The sequence below is a fragment of the Alternaria triticimaculans genome (genome assembly GCF_023758025.1).
Source record: "Alternaria triticimaculans strain BMP 0046 chromosome Unknown scaffold_26, whole genome shotgun sequence".
NCBI lineage: Eukaryota > Fungi > Ascomycota > Dothideomycetes > Pleosporales > Pleosporaceae > Alternaria > Alternaria triticimaculans.
This window is the reverse complement of record NW_026055983.1, coordinates 167186-194192: the sequence shown is the minus strand read 5'-3', so window position 1 is coordinate 194192 and position 27007 is coordinate 167186. Positions and strand designations below refer to the sequence as shown.

Genomic DNA, 27007 nt, shown 5'->3' with positions numbered 1-27007 from the left:
GTGTGCGCGTGTGCGGTCAAAAGTGAGGCTGTTCTCCAGCGCATCTCGCTCGACCGCAACTTCTTCAACAACGCAGCGCCAAGGTCTCTGTCCCTTCCTGTCTGGGGCTAGGATACACCGCATCGTAGGAGCCGCATTGGGCGCAGATGGCCCTGCCGGTGAGGGCCCAATTTTCGCGCTGTTATGCGTTAGACCACTGCCAGGTGTAGTGTTAGGTGCAGGAAGTGCGCAACTCGGGCGGTGAGCGCAGAGTACGTGTTGGTAGGGGACAACCCGGCCCACCAGCTCTGGTCGGCAACAATCGAGATTGCCGACATCAGACACGTTCGTTCAAGAGCTTGTTTAGATGAGCTGTTGTGAAGGATATCAACTGTTTTTCAATTTCATGAACTTTTATCTAGTAGTTCCGTTCCTTTTACTTCATTCTTCGTCGCCATGGGCGACTGCCTCATTCTGGAAAATGTCGGCCAACACCCAGTCGCAGATTCGCGCTTTCAGACGCCGAGTAACAATCCAGCGCCTCAGCCAGGCCTCCTGGCTGGTAATCGCACAGCTACACTCTACAGTTATCTTACAGAATTCCTTCCTAGACACCCAGATCTCAAGAACTCCATGCGATAAATCAACATCCCTAGAGTGTGTAGTGCAGCGCGAGCGGCGAAATGGAATCCATCTAGGACATACGCAATGATGAAACGACATGAGGAGAGAATACAATAGATAGGAGGAATAGATGAGAGACGTGCCCCGGGAGAATCGTAAATGTCGTATACAGAGAGAAATCGCGCAAAGGAAATAGCGGCCTAGTAGCCGCCGAAAAGGTCATCAAGCTCGTCAAGGTCAATAAGCTCCGGGCTCTTCATGATCCAGTCGTCGTCAAGCTCGAGTTTTATCGACTTGCGCTTGAGCGACGGCGGGGGCATTTCGATGTGGAGCACGGGTTTCAGCGCGGGGCTGCTAGGTGATAGCGCGCTCTGGAAGGTCATGAGCTGGTCCATCTGGCCGAAGAGGGCGGCTGCGGCTTCCGAGTCCTTTTGGGCAGCGCTTTCTACTGTCTCCTCGACGGAGACGGAAACTTCTTCCATTTTGACATCGCTCTGTTGTGCTGGCTCGGCAGACGCGCTGGCAGATCGCTCACGCTCGGCTTCCTGGCTCATGCGACGTTGCTGCAGGAACGACGCAGTCTGGGTGAACTCGCGCTCATCCTTTTCTAAAGGCGGCGACTGAGCTCGGCGGTTGTGCGAGATGTTTGCAGTCGTGGGAAGATGGCTCTGCTTGGAGAAGGGGTCGCTGTCGTGGCTGTCGTAGTCGGACAGGTCTAGCTCGGGCGACGGTGACATGCGACCTCTTGACCTCGCATCCGCGTCCTCTTCTTCCGAAGTTGCGGACGACAGCGATGGGGTGACGATGCGTGGTGCCATAGCGGTGCTAGTTCCGTCGGCCGGGATAGGCTGATGCGGGCAAGTGGAGAGGAAGTAGTAAACACGCTTGGGGTGGGTACCAACGAGCTTCTTGTCGAGGGGACATCTCGACAGGGCTGTCCAATTGCGCTTGAGGTAGGTCGCTAAGCGTGACGAGATAATGGCAGCTGGGTTGGCGGAGCTAGAGTACGTCAGCATGAGTAACTGGTGGTCAGGGCGTGGATGGCGGAAGTTTGGTACGTACCTCTCAACAATGGGAATGATGGGCGATAGAACTAGGGCGAGTTCCTTGAGCAGGTGGGGACGGTTGCCTGTCTTCTGGAGCTGTTCGATAACGCCGACCACGATTTCGTCGTCGATGCCCTGGGTATCGATCTTGGTCGTGCCGGACTCGCCGCCTGGCGACGGTGGCGGGGTGTCTGCCACCCGGCCTGAGCTTTTGGGTCGCTGCTCATCGAGGCGCAGTGCGGCGGGGCGTGATGGCGAGGGCAGTGCCGATGAGAGAGAGCCGGAGTGGGAGCGTTTCTGTTTCTTTGCGGCGTGCTGGCCGTCGCTTGTCGAAGGCGGTGAGCGCGCGGATCGCGGTCCTCCTGGCAGCTGGATGCCGAGCGACGGCAGCGACAGCGACTTCCGGCGGGTGTTGTAGGGCATCTTGGGAGCGGCGATGCAGTCGCAAACGTCGCGCAGGGAGAGAGGAAGGAAGAAGGGAGGCTTCGGGGGGACAAGATAATTATTGAGGCTGGCAGAGGGTGTGCAGCCAAAAGTGTTTTGTTACTGCGCGAATGCCAGGGTCGTCGATTGGTCCGGTAGGAATGCAATGCAGCCTATACCACCAACGCTGCCGCCGAGATGCAGGTAGCGTGCGCTTCTGTCTGCACTGCAGGCTTTGGCGTCGAAAAGAGCGCCTGATTATTGCGAGAGATGTCTGGCGGTGTTGAATGCTGAGTGGCACCCGTCCTGTCGCAGCTACGCGGCTCGCCTCCTGAAGAGTGAATACGTAACTCGGCGATGGCGCCCGGTTGCCTTGAGCTCGAACCAACAACTTATGGCAACACAATCAAGTGCTGCGCCAACACCACGGGAATCAGGAAGCAGAAACAGAGAGAGGCAAGGGGAAACGGAATGGGACAGGACAGTTGATGTCGGGCCCTGATGTAGTTCGAGGGGTGGTGAAGGAAGAGGGGATGCGACGAGGGAAAGAACGGAGGCGTAGTGGAGCACACAGTGAAGAAGGAGCGACTAGGCTCCGGTAAGAGACCGTGCGTCTAGTAGGGTGAATGTATCCAGGGATCGCCTCTTTGGTTATGACAGCATACTACTTTTAGAGCCCGTTTTTGCTTTGTTGGCCAGGGGCTAGAGCCTAACGCTCCTATCAACATGCCGTTGCCTGCCTGCATGTACCACACGGTAGAGTCCTCTAACGTAGGTACTTACTCGCCGCACACTTCTAGGCACAACCTTCCGGCAGCCTGTCCAACGTCTTGTATGGGCTTCGTTGTCCTGGCCAATCCCGTTGATCTGGGCCGTCTGTGTTGCACCTCTGCCCGTGTCAAGCTTCGGGCATCAGATGGTCTCAGCTGAGCCCGGAGCAGTGAACACCGCACTTGGATCTCTCTACATCTTGCTCCGAGCGCGCAATAAGTGGCACATGCTAGACGGAGCTGGTAAGGATGCTTCCTTGCCGACAAACCTCCGCCAACGATTACGAACGTCTACTGCCCTGAGACGGCTTTCCCGCAAGTGATCTCATGCTCAACACGTCTGGTTCGAGCATCGCGCATCCTTCCCACCTGCAATTGGGCGGGTCATCACAGCTGTCCCGCACGCTGACCGCTATAATATCTTCCGCGTCTCCAAAGCACTCAAACGGCCACGATGCGAGTGGACGGGCGCTGGCCATGATCTGATGCAGCGTGCATATCATCTTGTTCCAGAGCGGAGACATCCCTGTTCTGAGGTTTCGCCTAGCCGTCAAAGTGGATTTAGCCTCAACGCTGCAACCGGGATGCCCCAGGGCGGTGAGCACACTTTTCTCGAATTTTTCTTTAACGGAAGTTTTCCTACTGGCATGCGGCCAACCCTCGGCAACGTTAATACGCGAACGACAAAAACCGTTCTCAGCACATGTGGCTTGATTGCTGCTTGTTCATTGATAACTCATTGATAACGAGTGGCATTGATGCCCGGAAAAAGCACAGTGATGATGGATGCCGAGCTGGATCTTCTGGCACATCAGTTTCATCAGCCTCCACTCCGCATTGCGACCACACCCCCAAACATTGCGCACGCGAGTTGCCATCACTTCCGATGGCTGCACAGGGATTGTGCATATGTCTTTACCCAATGGAGACAGGCGCATGGAACCAGGTCCGGTCTGCATGCGCAGCACAGCGTCACCTTTTGTGGGGAACTGGAAGGTATGGCGCCGCACTTGTCCTGTGGGCAGACAGATTTACGGATGCGCTACGTATCTTCCCCAGACGAAGTGTGGACTGCATGAGGAAGTTGGCAAGTCGTGAAAGACGGTGAAGATGCATTGTTTGTTTGCTTGTTCCCACACGCAACCTCGTCGACACTGATAAAGATGCATGTCAGCCATGGACGTGTCGTTGGGTGTGCTCGGCATGATGATTACGAGGTGCGAGCCCATCGTGCTCAACGGTATGGCATCAGACCCCAGACGCACATGCAAACGCATGGCGTGCCCGGATGATAAGACAGAACAAAGTTCGGGCGAGCCATGTCGCGTTCCAGTCTGCCGTGACGCGATTGTCCTTTGCCCATGATCCCGACCGCAGATCTCGCTTGACCTTCTGTTGGATCCCAGGTTATCGATGGTCGCGATCTGGAAATTGCCGCTTTGGGCCTTCCCCTCCTTCTGCCATAACGCGTAAAGTTGACGTCGTTGAAGACACAACTAAGCTGCCTGATAGAGCGCAACAGCCTGGGTAGTGGACTTGGAGTAAGTTTAGGCGCCCTCTCTATAATAGCGGCAAAGCTGCAACATTTCGATCATTCTCGATCATGGTGAATGTGGGGAAGGTGACACGGCGACTTATCATCTCCACAGTGACCACCAGGACTTTTGTGTTACCGGGGATCCGGCTTGTGCAGCAAGCGGCTGCTCGACTGTGGTGGTCTCGGCCAATCTTTGCCGCATGCCCTTCCTGGGCCTCAACTGTAACCACCATGTCGTGCCGAAGTTGTAGCGCTTTATGTCGACAACTTCCAGCCCGCTCTCTTCGACAATCTTGCCGATGTCTTTGTTCCACCAGCAACCATGTTCGTCCGCATGAGCTGGAGCTGACTTGTCCAGTATGTTGTTGAGCCACTCGTAATGCGACTTGCCGTGCTCTAGAAGCAAGATCTGTCCATTCTCATTGGTGCATGACTCGAGGTTCTGGAGCAGCTTCACAGGCTCGGGCGTGGAGCAGAGTCCCATTGTCTGTATCACCGTATCGTAGCCGATCTGGGCATCAAATGGGGGCGTAATCGGATCTAAGGCAGATTGCTGCTTGAAGAAGACGCGGCTAAAGTACTCCTTGTGCGTGTCGTTCCACTTCCGCCTTGCAACAGCCAGCATGGGCCCGCTCGAATCGAGCAGCGTCACTGTCGCACATTGCTTGGTCTTGTAGTATGGTATGTTCCTGCCTGTACCGACAGCCACCTCTAGCACATGTCCCTTGGCCATGGCAGTGAGCTTCTTGCGCTTAGAAGTCAATAAGAGCAGCATCTCAGACGTGTCCACTTTCTCGTCATAGCCCTCGGCCTCTTTGTCGAATCGATCGGACAGGTCTTCAGGTAAGTTTCCCAGGTCCGTTTCCTGCGTCAACGAAGCGTAGAGCATGGTTCCGTATGTCCCCAATCCAAATGCGATCAATCCGATACCGAACATTGGCCATTGTCTCGCTCTCCGCAGTTTTGCCTGGTGTTGCGCCGACTTCAGTTCCTCATCTGATAGCCGCTGTAGATCTGAGAGCCGCGGACGTGCCGCCAGCACTCTCTTCAGTGCTTGTTCGGGTGTTTGGTTCCTTGGAGCATATAGCGGTACTTCGTTATCGTGTTGCGCTCGTTGTATTCGTATGTGTTGTGGTATCGCGGGCTTCGACGGTATCGTGTGCTTTACGGGGAACGCCTTCGGGGGCTTCGGTAACTTCGCCATTGCGATGCAGGCAGACCCCAAATAATTCAGCAGCGGATGACGTTGAGGTGCAATTGGTGAGGCTGTCGATGTCAAATTGAAGCCTCAAATCTTTCCATGCACCGATGACCCAATCTCTCGGTAGCGTCAAAGCTCCCTGCAGCCACGAGGTTCAACCGTGCCCAGCCGGCGCACGCCCTTCAAATCATCAGTCAGTCAACGATATCGGCCCACCAGCGGCACTTGCACGCCGTTCGGACGCATGTAGGTCGACTTTTCTCCATGACTTTCCTTTCTTTTGCTCAGTTGCTTAATCTCTGAACGTCTTAATTTCGCGCGCAATGGCTTCTTCTGCATCTCTCGAGAGACCCTCATCCATCCTAATCGTCGGCAGCGGTGCATTTGGACTTTCCACAGCTTATTCGTTATGTCAAAACCCGCAGTACAAGGATACCTCAATTACTGTTGTAGACCGTCAGCCCTTCCCTACGCCTGATGGCTCGAGTGTAAGTAGAGCAAGTCAATCTTAATTTTCTCGACGCATACCCTGGAGCAGTAAATCCCTAGTGATCGGAACAACCGCTTCATTCAATACCAAACGCTCAAACGAACGCATACAGATCGACGCCTCACGAATCATCCGTCCCGACTACGCCGCCGCGCGCTATACCCGTCTCGCAACCGTCGCACAGAATCGCTGGCGCACCGACTTCGCGACCGAATACTACCATGAGGTCGGGTTATGTGTAACCGCTTGGGGCCCAGAGCAGAAGTACGTCTCCAGCTCGCTCGAAAACGTTCGCGCGATAGGGACAGACAAAGTCGAAGTACTCAACTCGGCGGAAGAAATACAGAAAGCATGTGGTCTGGAAGGCAAAGACCCCTGGGGTAATGGCTGCACCGGATACGTGAACTGGAGCTCAGGCTGGGCAGACGCAGAGGGCGCGATGATGTGGCTCAGGGAAAAGGTGGAGAAGCTGGAGAGGGTGAAGTTTGTCACAAAGGGCGTGAAGAAGCTGTTGATCGATCACAAAACCAACGCTGTCTCCGGTGTGCGACTCGACGATTCGACCGAACTGAAAGCGGACCTTACAATGCTGGCGGCAGGCGCATGGACGGCATCGCTCATCGATCTCCGTGGCATCTGCAAAGCCACCGGGCAGGCGCTGTGCTACATGCCCATCTCCAAGGAGGAGGAAACGAAGATGGCTCCGCGACCGACTATCCTCAACCTCTCCCACGGCCTATTCATGATCCCGCCTCACAAGGGCTTGCTCAAAGTAGCGCGCCACGGCCACGGCTACCTCAACCCTACCACAATCCCACACCCCGAATCCGAAGACCCCAACGAAACAATCACCACCTCACTACCCTACACGCACGTCGACGACCCATCCCAAGCCGTCCCTACAGAAGGCCAGCGCCAATGCCGAGACTTCCTCACCGCAATCCACCCCTCCCTTGCCGTACCCTCGCGCCCGTTTACCAAATCGAAGATCTGCTGGTACACCGATACAAGGGATGGCGATTTCTTGATCTCGTATCATCCCAAGTACAAGGGGCTTTTCGTTGCGACAGGTGGTTCAGGTCATGGCTTCAAGTTCTTGCCGGTTATCGGTGATAGCATTGTGGAGTGTATAGAGGGGAGGACACCGGAGGACTTCAGGGGTCGTTGGGAGTGGCCCGCTGAGCGTATACCAGAGGAGCAATGGGCTGGTGATGGAAGTCGCGGTGGGCCTATTGGCATGATCCTACAGGAGGAGATGGCCAAGAGTCGGGAGAAGCTGTAGGTGGTGGTGTAGGTAGGTAGCGACGCAATGTTGGATACCTAAGTCTTTGAACTTTTTTTTTTAAATCCGAAGCGCTATGCCTCCAAGCGGAAATGTCCTCTGATTTGATGGACGACGGCGATGCGTAATGGTGGCAGAAAAGCGAAGGACGGCTGAAAGGTCCCAGTTTGGACAGATGCGCCATGTGCGTGCCGTCAGCTTCTTGGTGCGGCTGCATCTGTGGCTTCTACCCACCGCGATATGGAGGCATGTAAATCTACAGACACACCACATTGGCTGAACAGCATGCGCCTAGTAAGATATAAAGCGGAACAGTCATTCGCTGCACGCCTGCGTGCCGGCGTTCGGCGTTGTGGCCGAGACTCAGCCTTATGGGTTCTATGCCTCCGCGACCACACCTGTGTGGAGGCATATAATGGTAGGGGGGACTGTAGCCGCCGAGCTGTAAGCCTGCATATTGGTGGTAAGTGCCACGGCTGAGACTCAGCCTTGTGTGTTCTATGCCTCCATTATGCAGCTCCTCCAGGGTTGCATATAAGGTAGGCTTTTGTCGGCGTATACTCCCACTTCTTTCATCTCTACCATTGACAGCCACTTCTCTCAAAGACCTTCTCCACAGCACCCATTCATCAATCAAAACTTGCCCCAACTCCAACTTCTGCTTTACCAATCCTCACTACCACGCCGCAAGGCGCCTGGGTTACGCACCCTAGGGCTTGTATAGCCTACTACACAATCGCCAGCCTTCGGCGAAGGCCCACGTAGTCTTCGCCTTTTCTCTTTTTTATTTCTCACCCGCCACGTTGTACTTCGTCTTTATCGAGATTTGGACTCTCTCGCGACGTTTCAGATTCTGTTTCATTCAGCCCATTTGCCTTTGAACTGGACCTCAATCCAGTTATACACGCCCCGTATCTTACCAACAACCATACCCTCAACGACGAACTGATAGCTCCGGACCTTGTCGACAACAACAACAACAACGATTCGTCCGTACCAAGCGAACAGTCGGTTTCAAACACCCCCGACACCTCAGGAAGTAGTCTCGATCACAGTCAACCATCGTTCTCGCCACCGCCAGAACAGCCAACACGCCCCGAAGACAACACAACAGACAACAGCACATACCAGGCACGCGAACCGTCCTGCAGCTTCTGTGAGAAGGTCTTTAGTAGGAACTGTGACCTCAAGTACATAAACCCATGCCCTAAAATGTTACACTGACTGACTCGCCCTGCAGCGATCACATCAATCGAACGCACCTACGGCGCTACAAGTGCAACTTTATCGACTGCCCCAGAACTTTCCACCTTCAAGCCGATCTGACCCGTCACACTAAGACACACCAAGCATCCGCAGCACAAGAACGCTTTCCCTGCCAGATTCCAGGCTGTCGAAAATCTTACACGCGATTCGACAACTTACAGAAACACGTCAAAAAGCATTACCGCTGAGTCTTGAACTTCGATCCCACTATCTACACAATCGTATCCCCTATGTGCAATATTGACGAACAAAAACATACAGAAACCCCGTAACCCCTCACCCCCCAAAAAAAGAATTCGAGTATTTTGTAGCCTCAAGAGTCCCATTGTCTATTTTTCCTTTGTTTTTCCTTTGTTGGTATGACATGCTCTGCTTTCACGTAAATTAACGGCCAATTTTCTACCTTCCAGAGTTCACGAGACTTTCGGTTTCTCAAGGGTGGGTGTGTCGTCATCATTGCCGTTTTTCATTTACTTCATTCACTTATTTGAGATGCTCATGTATGGTTCAGAGTATGTTTTGACATTTTATCTATCTACATCAAGATATGCAATTCTCCATCTACGATATGATATGCCAGCACTTGGCAAGAAGGCGCTAAAACAGAAAACTACAAATGGTATCTTCCTATATCAAACGCCGTAAAATGCCATGCTAAACTCAGCTTCTTCCACTGTTCAATCACCCACTTTCCTCCTCATCTTCATCTCCTATCTACCGCCCCTACCTCCCCTACCCGCCGCACCCGCAGCAGGCGTCCTCCACTCATCCTTGAGCACCCACCTCCCCCTCTGTGCACTCCCACTCTTCTCAAGCGTAGCGATCAACTTGAGCATCTCTTTGAACTCCTCGTTCCTTCCCGGTTGCGCCCGGCAGTAATGGTCGAAATGATCAACCAGCATACGGCTGGGTACCACGCCACCGTGGGTAAGCATGAAATCGCGAATCATTTCTAGCATGCGGCGGCCGCGGAAAGTTTGCGGTGTTGTGGGCGCGGAGGGAGTGGAGCCGCGGGATGAGCTGGCGGATGTGGGTGCGTTAAGAGTTGTGCCGGGGTTGAGGAGCGTAGGACGGCCTTGTCGGGTGGCGAGGTTGTTGAGAATGGATGTTGATGAGGGTGCGCCGCCGCGTCCGCCGCCTCGTCCACCTCTGCCGCCACGACTGGATGACATACCGCGAGGTGCGTCTGGACGGCCTGCTTCGCCAAATTGGCCTGTCCATGTTGGTGTACCGGCGGGCACGTTTCGCGCTTCTTGCATACTCTTCTTGAGTTGCTCGGCTGCTACGGCGGCTTGTCGCTTTGCTTCGCGTTGGATGTAGGCTGGGTCGGCTTGCACTTTGCGCTTTCGGCCGCCGGCTGTGGAGTTCATAATTGCGTCGTGTTCGAGTACGGAGTGAACACCTGTTTTGGCGAAGATGGTTGACATCAGACGAGAATCTGTTGGGGGTTTGTCGGTGCCGTCTTCGTTAGTGGTAGCAGCAGCATCCTCACCGTCGGAGACGGGGGCTTGGAAGGCTTCGGATCGCGAGATGCCTTTTACTGCGGCGAGGTCTTCGGCTCCTGTAGCATCTGCCGATGCCTCTGCAGTCTTACCATCCTCTTCAAACTTGACTTCTGAACCACGGAATAGGTTGCCTGTCTCGGTTTCACCCTCAACGTTCTCCACACCGAGCGTGAACAAGTCATGCAGATCGCTCATCTGGAATGATTGTCGCTGCTTAGGGTCTTTCAACACCTTGTTCGTCAAGAACTGCTTGAAAATCTGACGATGGTAAATCTTCTCTTCGATTGTGCCTGCAGACATCAGCCGGTATATTTCAACCTCTCGCTTCTGTCCCAGACGCCATGAACGCTCTCGCGCCTGTATGTCGGTCGAAGGATTCCAGTCCGGGTCGTAAATGATGACGCGATTGGCACCTGTGAGATTGACGCCAAGACCACCGACCTTCGTCGTGAGGAGGAAGACGTGTAGATTCGGATCGTTGTTGAACTCATCAACAAGGTTCTGGCGGTCCTTGATCGGCGTCTCGCCGTCCATGCGACGCCAGTTGATGTCGGGTAACTGACTGACGAACTTCTGCAGGATGTCCAACATGATACGATGCTGAGCGAAGAGAAGGGTCTTGTGTCCGCCCTTCTTCCACAACGACAGTAGCTCCTTGACAACCTGCATCTTGCCAGATTTATTGGGGTTGCCATAGTCAAATCCCAGCTTCTTCGACAGGGTCTTATGCTCCGTCAGATCAGGATGATTGCAAATTTTGCGCAAGAAGTCGACACCATAAAGCATCTGGCGCTTGCCGCTCGCAATTGACTTCATGTCTTCCGACGCCAGGAAACCCTCATATGCTTGTCGCTGCTGACGCGTGAGCTTACAGAAGAGTACCTGCTCCTTCTTCTGTGGCAAATCGGTTGCGACATCGACCTTGAACCGCTGCAGTAGGTAGGGGCTGATCGCATCCTTGAGGGTCTCGGCACACTGTACCGCTGTCTCAAACTCCAGGTTCGAAGCATTTGCGTAGCCACCACGCTTGATCGGAAATTCGAACTGGTTGCGGAAGTTCACCAGTGTGCCTAAGCGCATCGGGAATACAAAGTCAAAGAGCGACCAAAGCTCTGTTAGGTTGTTCTGCATCGGCGTGCCAGAGAGAATGATACGATTGGGCGTCCGCAACTCCTTGCAGTGGATCGTGATAGCAGTGTTCGGGTTCCTAATCTTGTGGCCCTCGTCTAGGATGGCGCATTCCCAGTCAGTAGGAATCAAGAACTCAGAGTAGGTCTGTAATCCTGAATACGTGGTGACAAGGACATGGCCGTCTCGCTTGACCTTCTCGAGGATCTTCTTAGCAGCCTTTCCAGCGCCAGTCAAAGTATTGTCGTAGTCGCCATAGTTCCGAAGCTCAAGTTCCCGCTCCATACGATCTTCTCGATGGGTGTCCAACATCCCGCTACCAGAAGTGTGTAGGATGGAAACTCTTAGCGCAGGCCACCAGCGGTGAAACTCATTGACCCATTGCTTCATGACCGTCGCGGGACAAACTACGATGACAGGCTTGGTGAGTTTCTTGGAGTAATGAAGGCCGGCAACGAAGCCGATAGCTTGAATGGTTTTACCCAAACCCATCTCATCGCCAATGATGCCACCAACATTCTGCGAGTACAGCTCCCAAAGCCACTGAACACCAGTCTTTTGATAATCGAACAATGCCGGGTAGATGTCTCCAGGGATGCGGAATCCGCCATCGAATTCAGTGTCAGCTTCAGTAGGATGAGGCTGGTAGCACTCTTCTTCATCCTCCTCCTCATCGGCAGTTGCCTCACCAGTATTGGCCTTGGCCTTTCTCCTAGCAGCGGCGCGGCTCTTGGACCAAGTCTCTATACGTTTCCGATATAGCCGCTCGTTGCCGTCATCGACACCTGCTAGATCTTCGACGACAGCAGCTTCTGCGGGAGCAGCCTTGGCCTTCTTCGTCTTCTTGCCCTTAGCTTTACGCTTACGACCGGTAGTCTCTTCTGCGTATGAGTCGTCTTCATCCATGTCATCTGGAAGCTCGTCCGACTCATCCAGGGTCGCAAGCTGGCGGTCCGACATACCAGGCTCGAAAGCATCGTCTGAATCAGGATCCGTAAAGCCCGGGGCCGCACTCGATTCGCGCGACCCTACAGTATCGCTAGCAGGAGTGACCTTTCGTCGCTTCTTCGAACGGGCCGTAGGCTTCGGGCTCGGGGCCTCTGAACTGGATTCGACGTCTTGGAAGCCAGGCTTCATGAGGTTGCGATGTGATACTGGCTCTTTCGCAGTTTCGGTCACCATGTCCTCCGCCTCAGCATCTAACATGACCTCACCCAGCGTCCCTGAGTCTGGCTGGTCTTGCGCCAGCTTGGAGAAAGGCGTGATCTTGCCTGTGCGGATGAGCCACTCTCGCCGGCTCTCGTTGGGTAAAGGACCCTTGGAGCCTTCTTCTGCTGCTTCGTCCACCCCAGGTGCCTTGTGACGATCGTTGATACGCTGCTGTATACCATCCATCTCCTGGTCTAGGCCATCGATCTTGTCCCGATATGCTGCGATCTCGCCACGGAGTTTGGCTTTCTGCGTGTCTAAAGCTGGTAGAGCTAGACGATTCTTGAGCTTTTGTATAGCAGCTTCCGCCCGCTTTGCTTCACCCTCGAGCTTCTCTATGCGCTTCTTGTCGCGTGCATCGGCCTGCTCGGTCATCATCTGGTCCGCCTGCCTGCCAATATCGCGTTCCAAGTCATCCTGCGCTCGTGTACCAGTCGTGAGCATCTTCAGCCGTGCCTCCTCGTCGGCATCTGACGGTATTTCCTCTACTAGTTCTTCCCCACCATCATGCATGGTCGCATCGTTCGAGTTGTCTGGATTGGTGACGGTGATCTCAGGCGCGGTGGCGAGCGCAGCGTTCTCGGAGGGCGACGACATGACGACAGTTGTCGCAGTCTAAGAGGGCTTCGAAAGCGATTCTATTGGCACCGGGAGTCTCGAGCGGGAATTGAACCGCCGTGCGTGGTGTGCGTCGGATTACTCGTGGGTAGGAGAATTCGTGATGAGTTGCGCCGAAGGCAACAGCGCCAGGTCGAGGAACGTGAAGCGGGAAAAACCAGCACTAGAGACGTGAGTGAGCCATCACGGGTCAGCAGGCAGTTCGCGCATGAGCTGTGACAAACAGCGTCGAGGTGAAAACGTCGTAGGCGACAGGCGCGACCGTGGTTGACAGCTGCACTTTCACTCGAGGCGATGATATCACTAAACGCGCTAGTTCGCGGGCAGCTTCCGCGGTATCGCGTCGCTCCTACTCTAGCAACCTCACAACCCATCTGACATCGCACCTCAAGAACACCCTCTCTGAAGCCTGTGGTACTTCAACCGACAAATTCATTTGATCGATTCAGGGACGTTCTCCATTATCACTAATGGCGTCGACCTAGTAGTTATCGACGTCACTGGGCTAGTCTTCATCCTTTCGCTTCATGCCACTCACCACGAGCAGTTTTCATAACATCATCCTGTCCCCCTCAAGATTGTGAACTGATCCTTCTATGCCTCCTATCACAGTTTCGGCAACGGTGCTCTGGTCGCCCGGTTTTCCGGATTACTATTCCATCAGCGGAGATGGAAGCCACAGCCCAAGAGACGGCAAGATCGATCCTGTCAATCTCCACCTAACCGCCCACGATCCAGCTGACTCGCTCAACACCATCTCATCGTAACGCCTTGCTTCCAGAACGCATTCGCAGCAGATTCAGGTTCTAAACTTTCTCCTTGCGGTATTACTCGCGATCTCCTTCCATATATATCATATTCGGACCTTTCACGATTCACGTTCATGCGGACGGCTTTCAGCCCTATGCAAGTCATGGCACCGGTGTCTTATCGAAGAAAGCCACTCTTATTTCGCCTGCGCACGCTGGATTCTGCGCCCAAACCCCGGGCCTCAACATTCCAAGCTGACTCTGATTGATCCCTGACAACACGGTGAACGGTTTCCTTGGTATTTTCTCTCCTCCTCACACATGAAAGTCTCTATGGGCTCGGTCTCACATGGCAATCGCTGAAGCCTGCGGTAGGTCGCTAAGGCCTGCGTCTTCTTCAGACTACCGAAGTAGCCGGTAAATATACAGTGGACACCCGTTTCAACCCCAAGTCACGAACATGGCACGCCTAGCAACATATACAATGTAACGCGCTGAGTGCAAACTCGCCATCTACACATCGGTCGAATTACGTCAATTCAGGGCAGGGGATAAATCGATATAAAAGCGGTAAGAGTGCACAGAACATCGAAAGAGCTGAGATCAATATCTGGGCTGCTATCATGTTGGGGCCAGTTGAGGCAGGATCAATTGAGTTGGCGGGTTGTCTGAGGCGGCGACGGCCCAAGCTTCACTTTGAAGATTTATCCGTACCCTGCCAAACACCTGGCGCGTAAACTGCTGCTGAGATGAATGTCGCGTGGTACGGTGCGGGGAAGCAGGGACAATTTGACAGCTATGCAGCACTGCTCACATCGGTTGGTGTTGCATAACCCTTGGTCTAACATTGTCTGCCGGCACTTCCCCGCCACACCGTTTGGTCAGCCTGGGCGACGCGACTCATCACCCGCCCAAATCTGCACAGTCTGAACATGACTCGGATCCTAATGTGGGACTCCCGCCGATGCATGATTGCGTTAGAGAACGCCGTCTTTCGCGCGATTGGCATTGTGGATATTGCCGTTGATGTTTGATAGTCAGTGGCTGCGGCACCCCTACACATCATCATGAGTATTGCCTCCACGGTTTCTTTTTCCTGTCAGCTATTCTATTCCGTTCGTGTGAACGGATTCATTGTCAAGCTCCAGAACCGTTCTCGATGGCCCCTCATGGCCGACTTTCTATCATCTTGGCTTTTGTGCTTACCTCTATGTCGACCGTGGTTGTAGCCCTTAGGTGCGTCAGCCATTCGCAACCCTGATCGCAACGTTGGTTAACAGTTCAGATTCTACACCCGATATTTCTATGTTGGAAAGCTCACGTCGTCCGACTGGGTCATGCTTCTGGCCCTTGTGAGTGTATGCTCACCCCTTGTGCTGCTATTGCTAACCAGAAACAGATCGCAACTTGGTATGAACGTCTCCGCGGAACCCAGAGAAGCTGAACTGACTCATTCGTTCCTACATCTAGGCCATCAGTGGTGGTACATTGCTTCATGATCCATTTCCTCGATTATAGCCAGGTTGATGTAAGTAGCTACCAGCTGTTGAATGACTGTGGTCTAACATAGCATAGAAAAACAAGCCAGAAACCGGGAGACCCGTAATCACCGGCTCGCTACTGTCGATATGGCTATACCGAGTCAACTTCATCCTCAATCTTTGTCTCATCAAGACGTCGATATTGCTATGTACGTTCTATGCCACACAATCCCAGGGATGAACGCGGAGAGCTTCGAGTACTACACAAGTGGCGGCCATTGCGCGTCGAACGGCTATCCGTTCGCCCATGTGCTTTCATTCTTCCTCGGAACGCTCATTTTTGAAGGATCTACTCGGCTAACAGGATCGACTTAGTTTACAATTCTATCGCCGCATCGAACAAACGCTTCCAATACGTTGTCCGTGTACTCCTTGCCATCACAGTCTCTGGCGGAGTATCCATGATCATCGCCTCCATTCTCATGTGCATTCCGATCACCGACGCGTTCGCATGGGATGTTTGGTATCGAGCATGGGTCCTACACATCTTCGACGCTCATTGTTACAACCCAAATCCATTCTGGATCTTCAATGCCATCTATAACCTCGTCACGGATGTGATCATCTGGACGTTACCGATATTGTTCTTTTGGAATCTTTCGACAATGCCGCTTAGACGCCGTCTTGAGCTGATAGCTATTTTTTCCGTCGGTATCATGGCCGTAATAGCTTCCGCCCTTCGGCTTTACACTACGATTTTCTGGGTGCACGACTATGTGCAGCAAGGGCTGACTACAGCAGATCTTTTGATGTGGAGTCAAGTGGAACAGCACGTCGGCCTCATCTCAGCCTCCGTACCATTTCTGCGACCACTCTTCCGTAGAGCGATGGTCAAGATAAAGAGCAGAGAGCAGCCCAGCCCAGGTCCCGGAAGGCGCTTGGTCGGAGACGGCACACCAGAGTGGACTCCTGCCATGTTCAGGACGCCGATCATCCCATCGCCTAGTCCAACATTTAGCAGGTGTAGCCGGGAATTTAGGTCACCGCGGGGCGCACTTCCGCCTATTGAGCCTATGAGTACGTCAACATGGGGCTCGACCATTTGGGATGGATCTCAGGTTCGGCAGGTGCTTCCAAGCTGATCTGTCGATCATTGATAGACCCGCAAACCTGTTCAAGAGCGGAAGAGGCGGACCACCGAGTTCTCAAGAGAGAAAAGCGCCACCGCATGTGCGTGGAGCTCTTTGGCCAAGTAAGGGCAACGGTTGTTCATTCACTGTCGGGAATAGCCTTACACCAAGTTCTGAACTAGGCAATTCGCTCTCCCGAGCCACTCCAACACCTCAACGACACCACGATGTGTGCTCTCATGACTTCGGTACCTACAACAATGACTGCAGGCGACGGCGTGGCCGATGCCTGTGCTGCGATGCCATGCGTACTTGCACCTCCGCCTAAACCAGCACTCGATAACCTTCCCATGGAGCTCATCACAAACATCGTGAAGTTCATACCCAGTTCGCCTGTACGCGAGCTACTTGCGTTACGTCGGACCTGTCGCTTCTTTCGCGCAGCCGCCGCCTATTTGCTTTGCCCACGTATGAGGCGCAGGCTCAGACACGTTCGAGTGCTGATGACAAAAGACGGCTTGACAGCGCTTCTTGAGATCACGTCGATAGTTCATTGGCGAGACTGCATTCAATGCGTTGAGTTTATCGACCCTGGAGTGGACGCCATAAGGGAGTACAAAAAAGGAGATCGAGACAAACACCACTGGCTCGGCTATACCGTGGAGTCAGCCAAATTTCGGGAAATCCAGAACAAGGTACGTCGTACATCCAGGACGGGCTCGGATCTGGGAGGGTGCGCTCTTCCCGTTAGTCGCCTTGTTCAAATTCACTGTGTGCTAACGAAGTTCAGATTACACCTGTACGGCAGTTGTTCTGGGCTAACTACGCCCCGGTTCTTCTCGAGAAGATCTTCTCCTCATTCAAAGTTATGGAAGGACTTGAGGAGATACATTTTGGGTCGAGAAGTAGCGCTCATAAGCCGTTACCGCGTTCAGAACCTTTCATCATGAGTATAGGGTTCGACTACGCCCATACTAATCTTGCTCGTTGGCTGTTCCAACGTATCTACAACCGCGAGATTGGCACCTACATTTCCGCTGGACACATGCGATTGCTGCATCGGATATTGTCGGACACTGGTTTCAACAAGGAAATCATTCACCTGAATATGCGCAACCTCACCGGGACTGAACGATTGTCTCTACCTGGACTATGGCCATACCTGGATCACCCAAGCTTTCAGAAACTCAACTTTGTAGATGTGGACCATGCGCATCCAATGGACAACATCAGGGCACCGTCGACGATGAGACTTGATCCGAAGTATGAGCGTTTTAACTCACGCCCAATATGTTGGAACCTCACCGAACTTCGGCTCATCGGCTGCAAGACAGATTCCAGCTGCGCAGTTGATTACCAGACATTCTCTCTCCTCGCCAAGTCTCGTTTTCCTCACCTGATCCGGCTCGAACTCCACGGATACGCGGTCACCAGCGAACAGCTCATACCATTCCTCCGCAGAGTTAATTCTACAACGCGGGAAGTATTCTTGACGAGCATCCATCTCACGTCTGGTAGTTGGAAAACGGTTCTTCGAGAAATTCACGCTTTCAAGCGACTGCGTGAGACTAGATTCAAGACTCTGTCAGAGATGAAACAACAGTATTGGAATGGACGCTTTGCGAAACTTGTAGTAATCCCATGATGGTAGGGCCGATGATTGTTATGGGATTCCTTGTCTGGAGAGATGGCTCGAGTACATGTTGGAAACGTGTGGATGGTGCTGCGTATACCCAAATAAATAGCTACACTGAATTACCTCATGACTACAACCACATGCCGATGTCAGACGTCGAGTGACAACGTGGACGTGGCTTAGTACATTGCCGTACTCGTGGTGATGTGATTTGTCGGGCCGACCGCGTCATGCTCTCGCGATTAGCACTGCCGATGCCGTCCAGTCATGCCGCAGTTCTAGAAGCCTACCTAGGGCGAGCGACTTTATCAGCCTGCGGTGGGCTCACCGTGACACGACCCACAGTCGCCTTGCAGGGCGGCGCTGGTGTGATGTGGAAGCCGGGGACACTCGAGCCGCTGCCGAACAGAAAGCTCAGCAGGCGGTGAAGGCCAGGGGCGAAGGGTAATTGGCCTGGCGCGTCTTCTGGGCAGGCACTAGTGCATTTGCGCCCACGCGTTGGCCGCTCGGAACTGAGTGAACCTTGGGTGGCAAAAGTGGTACGAACGTCGATCAGGGCCGCCAATCTCCAATTTAATCCGCCTCCTTTGCTGCTGCATCTGCTCTTCTTCACTGCAGCACCTCCGCCAATCGCTCCTTCACCACTCTGCAACCTGCAGTCGTTCCTTCGCTCTACAACTGCACTCTGCACCCGCTCTTTGTTTTTACTGCTGGACATTGAGAGCACCCACAATGTACGCCCGATTCCGAAGTACCCCGAAGTCGCATACCCTAGATGCTAACAGATGACAGGAACAACGCAACCTCCCTCTTGACGCCTATGGCGCAGGACACCTACTGGGGCTCCTTTGAGGAGATCTCCAAGTACAATGTGCAGCTCAACTACCTCGAGAAGATGTGGATGGCTTGGTACCAATGGATGGGCAACGATGTCCTAGCGACAGGAATCATGTCCTTTGTCTTCCACGAGCTCTTCTATTTTGGACGCGCGCTTCCCTGGATCATCATCGACTGCATACCCTTCTTCAACCGATACAAGCTCCAACACGTACGTCTTCGCAATTTAGCAGCTCCATGCGACGATAGCTAACTTGCCGCAGCAAAAAATTCCCACTACCTGGGAACAAACACAATGCGCCGCCCTCGTCCTCCTGTCCCACTTCACCGTCGAGCTTCCCCAGATCTGGATGTTCCACCCCATGTGCCAATACTTCGGTCTCCAGACCTCCGTCCCCTTCCCCAGCATCTACAAGATGGCGTACCAGATTGCCATCTTCTTCGTCTTCGAGGACGCATGGCACTACTGGATGCACCGCGCCATGCACGCCAGCTCCTTCCTTTACAAGAACATCCACAAGATCCACCACCAATACTCTGCTCCCTTCGGTCTGGCCGCCGAGTACGCCTCGCCCATTGAAGTCATGATCCTCGGCTTCGGTACTGTCGGAGTCCCAATCGTCTTCTGCGCCATCACCAAGGACCTCCACATCCTGACCATGTACGCGTGGATCTGCCTACGTGTGTTCCAGGCCATCGACGCGCACAGCGGCTACGAGTTCCCATGGAGTCTGCACCACTTCCTGCCTTTCTGGGCCGGCGCTGAGCACCACGATGTTCACCACGAGAAGTTCATTGGCAACTACGCCAGCAGCTTCAGGTGGTGGGACTTGCTCTTCGACACCGAGGCCGGTGCTGAGGCTTCCAAGAAGCGCCGCGAGCGCAAGATGGCCGCTGCCAAGCTCAAGAAGGCCAACTGAGCGATCTTTGCTGGCATGTTTACAATCTTTGACGAGTGTTTGTCGGTTTTAGCCGCACGCTTGATGGTCGGGAGGTGGTAGAACCTCTTCCGGCTGATAACTACCCACACGCTTCGATGCGGAGCTGGTATGAGACATGGCGTTTTGGGTATAGGAAACTGCAGCCATGCATATTGGTCGCGGTAATAGACTGTATGACAGTATGGACCCTGGATAATGGGTGGCAGAGAGGTGTTTGTAAATAGGAGCTGGGTCATTATAGAATATCTACCTAATATTATCATCACGGTCGTTACGTTGAACGTTAACCTGTTCCATTACTTTCTGATTTCGCACTGCTAAGTGTTCACGCTTTTCAAACGCGAGACTTAACATCAAGAATAGCAGTAGATGACCACCAGAGAATGGATTGCGCCTTTGAGTCAGACCGGGGTCTTGATTCGGGCTGGAGTACAGTAGACAACCACATTGGACGAGCAGCCCAGCAAGCCGCAGCTACAAAATATCCCAAGCGTCAACGTACACAGCCAAAGTCTACTCGCAAAAAGACTCCAAGGTCAAGCGCGACGCCCATGAGCAGGTGGAATTCTACATCGGGTACATGGCGAAGGCCCCTGGTGATAGCGCGGAACGCGTCTTGGCGCGGCTTGCCTGGCGCGTTGACATTCCGAGCTCCTCAACTTTCTTTGACCTGCCAAAACCGCGCAATCACCACCATCACCCCAAATCGACGGCGCGCGAAGATACGGCATCATGAGTTCCGGGCGTCCTGTTGTCCACCAGGACTACATTGCCAAAATCCGATATTCGAATGCGCTGCCTCCTCCACCCTGTCCGCCAAAGCTGCTGGACATTCCCAACACTGGTCTTTCGAGTGGTCAATACACATCAGCTGGCTTTGCGTCGAGATTAGCGCGAGAGCAGTCGCTGAACATCGAGGCTGATGCGGAGCTGGGAATGCCCATCGACTTAGTCGGTATCCCCAAGGTATTCGATGGAGACGAGTCTGGTAAGAGCGAACCCGTGGCGCAAAGCCCTCGCAGCGACTGACGCGTCCAATAGCTATACAGGCGATGCCTCACCCGCCACCGCTCAGTACAGCAGACAGGGCGCTGATGCGACCACCGAATCAGCTCGGCAAGACACAGACCAATGCCTCTGGCGCGACTTTCCTGCGACGAACCGAATATGTCACCTCAAGCACAACCGGCGGCTCCAAGTTCGAGTCTAGCAACTCGTCCAACACGATGCGCCTGCGGAGGAAGCGAAAGCAGGTAGAGACCTCACTAGACGATCCTACCAATATCGCGAGACACATCCTGAAGAGCTTCAACATCGCGTACCCAGCAGATGCCTACAACGGCCAAGACGGCGCCGAGAACATCAGGGCAGCGGAATCAACGCCCGAAGAGCGACTAGCCTGGAACAAGCCCAAGAACCCCCGGAACCCCAACCTGACCCTCGTGGACTCCTACCCACTCCTCCCAGACTGGGACGCCATGCCCGACACCGGCGGCTACATGGTCTTCAAGTTCACCGCACCCCCGATCAACAACCCGCTCGACCCATCCTACGACCCGCGTCTCGACGTCGCGCTCCTGCGTCCCGCCGGCCAAACAATCCAAGACCAAGAAAAGTACATGGAAGACCGCGAAGCGCACCGCCTGGACCCCACCGTCCCACCCCCAATCCCCCGCTGGCAATTCGAATACTTCCTCCCCTCCGACAAGAACAAAGTCCGCGGCATCAAACGCAACTTCACGACGCACGACCCCACCAACGAAGCAGACATCGACTTCGACATCGCCGAAGACGACGAGGGCCAGCCGCGCAAATGCTTCAAATACGATAACGTGCGTACGTACGAGACGAGTCAGCAAGTCGGTGACCCCAGCGATACTTACGGCGACGTCGTGGCGCTTGCGCTGCACGACCCTGAGAAACATGCGAATGAGCCGCTGCGTGACAGTAAGATGCAGCGTGCGGCGTACTTTTACCCGATTACCCAGAGGACTCAGTTGAGGCCAAGGAGGCCGGGTCGCATTGATATGACGGAGGAGCAGCCCAAGGTCGATATTATCGAGGCGGCGGGTAAGGAGCCGGAGAGCTTGGAGAGGAGGGAGGGGTATAGGAAGAGGGCTGAGGGCGTTGAGTAGGTTGGTGAGGGATTTTGGAAAGAAGGGTGATGAGGGAATGCCATTGCTCCCAGCAGGTTGGTTATCAAGGCGAGATTGGACTGGACTGATATTGGTATTTATCATCAGCGTCGGCGTTAATTGAGGTACAGAGATGTAACAACAGATATCTTGGATCGTTCGGCACTCCATCGGCATATACTCGAAGTGTTTTCCTTCCTCTGGTTCTTCGCAAACGTTTCGTTGGGTGTTCCTTCCTCATTCCTAAGTTCTCGTCCATCTCCGCCCTCAATGCCCACTCTCTCGTCACATCGGCCGCTTCCGCACCCAGAAATAGAGAAGTAGCAACAGATGTCGCGGGCCATGCTATACAAAAAGAGGTTCCTCAACATCTCTTTCTTTCTTCTCCAAAATTTTGAAAGGGTTTCTCTCTCATCCGTCACACGCCATCGACAACATTTACTCACGTCACTTTATCAGGGCGACAATCAACCCAATGAAAGCCAGGATGAGACCAATAACAGTGGCATTCTCCTTGATATAATCGAGCCACCTTCTAACCCAAGGTCTTTCAGTATGTTCCGGTCGAGGTGGTATCGTCTGGGTCTTGTAGGGATTGGGATCGAAGGCGAGAGGGAGGGTGTTGGCGCGCCGGTGTTTAACGTGCGTGGGCAATAGAGTGTCCATGTTTACTGGCATTGCCATGCGGTGGAGGCGTCTATTAACAACACCGCGTTAGCAAGTCGACATAGCCAATGGGACCTGGGGCTAAATCACATACCTGTGAACTGTAGTAAAGTTGCGGATGTAGTGATTGTCCTCAGGGTGTACTGTTCCCGCTTGTAGTGTACCTGAAAGTTTTATGTTGTTCATCTACATCTCCAGCTTTCAATAGGATGTATCCATGGATAAGTCCCGAATGAAGGGTATATGCGCCAGTTGCGCCGCTAGTCTGAAGTAGTCAGGCGCGACGGGATCGTAGAGCCCTGCCCAACTGACGGCGTTGTTACACCTGGAACACTAGCGCACCCCATATGGTTACCCCCATGGCTGGCTCTCTAATTTTTGGAAAGACGAAATGGCGTGTGTCTTCACCGAAATCTGGCTCCAGTGTCGATAATCTGAGACTATATAGCGGCACATATCATCTTAGCGATCTTTGATAAGCCTCTTGTCCACTATCCTCAAGCGGAGAGCTGGTACTCACAGAGCGTTTGGCACATTACAGTGAGCATATCGACGTGAAATCCAACATTACCTGAGTACGTATGAAGAGCTGCATGCTAAACTAAAACCGAAATCATCGATTATCGGTTTTTATGACGATGAAAGAGGTGCTCTTACATCCGCGGCATTGAGAGATGTGCGCAGCTAGCACATAATATGGGTATATATGTGTACATCTGACAAACATTTAGGGAGTATGCGACAACAAGAAGTATTCAAAAAAACACAACGCTAGCTCTGAAACTAGAAGAAGCCTGACGAGTCCACCCAGATGCCTACGCCATGCGACAGTAGATATGTTTGCCTCTCTAGCCCATTTCAATGTACATCTTTATTCATCACGTCCGCTAAGAAACTTCTATTACGAAGCATACGAACTCGTCTACAGAATTCTAACCCACTCGTCCATCTAGATCTAGCTGATGCTGCCAGCTTATCCAAAGCATTTTTTCTTATTCTCCAGGCCTCATCCGGTTCTCTGCAAGTCAAGCGCTCCGTAGTCCCAGCCCGTCGGATTCTCCGAAGACATCCTATTATCATGGGCGTCAAAGTCGCATAGCAAATGCGACGACGTCATGGCACACGAGGGGGCTCACTTCTATTTCGCTTCTTTCCTCTTCCTTCAAACCGCAACATTAGCAAGTCAGTCTATTCTTTATTGTTTTCTTTCTTTAATCTAGTCTATCGCGGCGATGATTCTGCACATCGTGTTCTGACAGAACCATCTAACAACATCGCCAACTCCTACTGCCCAGCCAACAAACACAAATTACCCATGGGCAGCTAACGAGTACCATGTCGCCATCAGCGACCCAATACCAACAGCGTTCCTTGCGAACGCGCGCACTTCGTTCCTCCCTTTCTTCCCTTCCGCTATTTATTGACAGTCATTCCCAGCATGGTGTATCCGTCGAACTTCGATTGGCAGGCGACCACCTCCTCTTATCGTTTGTTGTGCTGGATTATAGCCTGTGCGACAGACGCAACAGAGCCAGCGAGGGCGATAAGGAGACCTACACAAACGAGGCGGAAGTTCCCCGAAAACTCCTTGCGAAGAAGCTCGTTCAGCTGTTGAAGACCCTCAGCTATGTTTGCTAGCAGTTGCTGTATGTCTCTCAAAGCGTCGTAGCACTGCCGAAGAAGGTCGATCATTACTTCAAAGCCGACTGTCGCACCATTTCCAGGACCGTCTGGATTTGCGTGTATGGAGTGTGGGGTAGGCTCAACAGTCGCACGTGGTGTAGGGTTGGTGTATATCCGAGAGGTTGCAGTAGTGGCGGCTCTAGTGGGGTAAGGCAGGGCCATCCTTCCGACTGAGCAGGAGTTAGCGTGGCGACAACATGAATTGTAGATGAGGAACCAGATCACGTACATCAACCGTTGGCGAATTATTGTAACGTTGCGAAGTATAGTATAGTCCCGTCCCGTCCAGTAGCCAAACTCCAAAATACCTAGATATCCAAAGTGTACCTAGGTAGTATATCGTGCAATGTAGGTTTCTTCTCTCACTGTGCTTCTAACCTAAGTATTCTCTCTCGCCCTGCAATACCCCTGCGTTTCTCACCACAAAACCGTTGCCCACTCTGCGGCCTCTACCACAGGGCCAATAGAACGTTCTTGCGATGCGGGGCCAATCTCTATCTCAACACCAATCAGCGTCAAAGCAACTGCTGAGCTAGTCTATATTCGATCAGTGCTTACTAGGAGTAAGAGTCTCGCTGGTGGTGGTAGCCTTGTGTCAATCCGGTTTGAAGATGCTTCGGTAAGTTTTTGCAGCAAAGACTGGTGCACCTGGGCATAGATGCGAAAGCGCATTACAATGTTCTTTCGTTGCGAACCTACATTAAGTACCTAGGTATCTTCTACCGGTCTATTTCCACAACCGTTTTGTTGATTACACGTCCCCTAATTAAGGTCTTTTCTTTCGCGCAAATGGTTCATTGGGTATCTCACTGGACTATCTTCATGGAACGCTAAAGTACATCAAAACACTCCCAAAAGAACGAGTCCGGTAATCCTTCGTTACTCTTCTCCTATGTATTCCCCACCTCTTTCATTTCCCTTCACACCTGCTCCGTGGGGCTCACTTAGCGACTGCAATGGTCATGGCAACGACAATCCCAACACAGGTAGCCCCAAATGCAGCAGTGCCAACGATGAGTCCAATGAAAGGGGCATGCCTTTCAACATGAAGGAACCACGCTTGCTCGGTGAGCCTGGTTGGGAGGCCAGCTCTGGTCCTTGAGGTTGGTGTTTGATTGTTGATGTTGTCGCTGTTGTTGTTGCTGGCTTCGAGATCATGGTCGACGGCAGAAGGTAAACTATAGGCGTGTGGTGGCGGGAAGGGCGTATGTAGCGTCGAGTCGGTGTTGACCACCTGCAACGGAGGTACAGTGGGATCGGTAGCCGGCTGAGGAACCTTAGAGTCGTTTTTGACTAGCTCAGCTAGTTCAGTGTCTTTGTCGACTCGCGCGACTACACTGCTGTCGGTAGAAGACATCGCGTGAAATGCAGTACTTCGTTTAACTATAATTGGTTAGCATCGGAGACCCAGCCAATCCCGAGGTCGGAGATCACCTAGGTAGGAATGGGACGAGGCTAAGTTACATACGGCGATGCAAGTACCTAGGTAAGATGCAGTGATGCTGCGCAGTATGTTGAGGAATAGACGTCGGAGATAAAATCCAAGACGTTGTAGTGTCTGATTTTGTGTTTTCTCCAGCTAAAACCTCCCGCCAGGCACTTAAAGTATAGATATACTGAACCTTCTGTGCTGCATACTTAAAGACTCTGGGCGTACCGCGCAACGACTGGGCGTACTGCGTAGAAGGTTCAAGCGCACCGTGCAGGAGGTTCAGGCGTACCGTGCAGGAGGTTTAGGCCTGCCGCGTAGAAGCTTTAGGCGTACTGTGCAGGAGGTTTAGGCCTGCCGCGTAGAAGCTTCAGGCGTACCGTGCAGGAGGTTCACGCCTGCCGCTCACAGCCTCCTACCTTACCCCTCCATGCCCCTCTATATCCTTCAGCCCGCTTACTCAACATGCAGAACTGCGTGACGCCCGCACTTGGGACGATTCCCGGGGCCTCTAGGTATCTAACCCCCGCTAAGCTATGCCGAAAGTGCAAAGGCACATAGCCCCACCGGTAAAGATCGCGTTCACTACGCATGTAGCCCACTGACAGCTGTCGCCAGACCGACATACGAGCACCTCTAGAAATAGATAAGGTAGAGGTGCTCTGGGCAAAACGTCACATGGGAAGGACTCCGTCTGTGGGCAGTAAGATGTCTTCGAGCTGCGAGGGCGCGCTGTATCCCACAGCCACCCTCGCGCACGATCGTCGCGGCTAATTTTTATTCGCGTGTTTCGTGATGACCATATTGCAACCACTCTGTTCCATTGTGTATGTGGTGACGCTGGTGAATTATCGCTTTTGGGTCTTGAAAGACATGCCGTTTTATGTTCTATGAATTATTGTCGCCCAGGATATCGCAACTTGTGGTGAGTCGGGCTGATATATTCATAATCCGTGGCCCCAACTCTGCCATCTCCTTCTCCCATCTCCCATAATTCATACGCCTAGTGTCTGCTAGTCGTCTTACCCCGTACTGGCTCGTAAGGATGGGGTGCTTAGTTCCAAACATCATCAACAGTAGTCTTGATAGACAGTGATATGACATCTCCAGGTTTGAGAAGTAAGGTACAGTGTCATTCTATCGGGTCTGGCAACGCTGGGGACATGTTAGTTTCCTGACTTCATGCTTCATTTATTTTCGTATCACACCACGGGCGCAGATCTGCAGCCGACGTCGCTATCA

General features: G+C 53.1%; 6 protein-coding genes across 6 annotated transcripts; 3 read left to right on the top strand and 3 right to left on the bottom strand.

Moving 5' to 3' along the window:
- Positions 1-803: 803 nt before the first annotated feature.
- Positions 804-2072, bottom strand: J4E78_010071 (uncharacterized protein; the record flags this gene model as incomplete). Its single annotated transcript, XM_049370653.1, has 2 exons — positions 804-1602; positions 1666-2072. 2 exons carry the CDS (start codon positions 2070-2072, stop codon positions 804-806), a joined length of 1206 nt encoding a protein of 401 aa, XP_049217675.1.
- Positions 2073-4479: 2407 nt separating this feature from the next.
- On the bottom strand, positions 4480-5583 carry J4E78_010070 (uncharacterized protein; the record flags this gene model as incomplete). The annotated part of the gene is made up of 1 exon (XM_049370652.1): positions 4480-5583. One exon carries the CDS (start codon positions 5581-5583, stop codon positions 4480-4482), a length of 1104 nt encoding a protein of 367 aa, XP_049217674.1.
- A 320-nt stretch (positions 5584-5903) lies between these two features.
- On the top strand, positions 5904-7352 carry J4E78_010069 (uncharacterized protein; the record flags this gene model as incomplete). The annotated part of the gene is made up of 2 exons (XM_049370651.1): positions 5904-6068; positions 6183-7352. The coding sequence occupies 2 exons, from the start codon at positions 5904-5906 to the stop codon at positions 7350-7352; spliced, it is 1335 nt and encodes a 444-aa protein (XP_049217673.1).
- Positions 7353-9328: 1976 nt separating this feature from the next.
- J4E78_010068 (uncharacterized protein) lies at positions 9329-13057 on the bottom strand (the record flags this gene model as incomplete). Its single annotated transcript, XM_049370650.1, has 1 exon — positions 9329-13057. The coding sequence occupies one exon, from the start codon at positions 13055-13057 to the stop codon at positions 9329-9331; it is 3729 nt and encodes a 1242-aa protein (XP_049217672.1).
- A 3641-nt stretch (positions 13058-16698) lies between these two features.
- J4E78_010067 (uncharacterized protein) lies at positions 16699-19831 on the top strand (the record flags this gene model as incomplete). Its single annotated transcript, XM_049370649.1, has 4 exons — positions 16699-16809; positions 17229-18022; positions 18867-19122; positions 19175-19831. The coding sequence occupies 4 exons, from the start codon at positions 16699-16701 to the stop codon at positions 19829-19831; spliced, it is 1818 nt and encodes a 605-aa protein (XP_049217671.1).
- Positions 19832-20584: 753 nt separating this feature from the next.
- On the top strand, positions 20585-21987 carry J4E78_010066 (uncharacterized protein; the record flags this gene model as incomplete). Its single annotated transcript, XM_049370648.1, has 2 exons — positions 20585-20840; positions 20894-21987. 2 exons carry the CDS (start codon positions 20585-20587, stop codon positions 21985-21987), a joined length of 1350 nt encoding a protein of 449 aa, XP_049217670.1.
- Positions 21988-27007: the final 5020 nt, after the last annotated feature.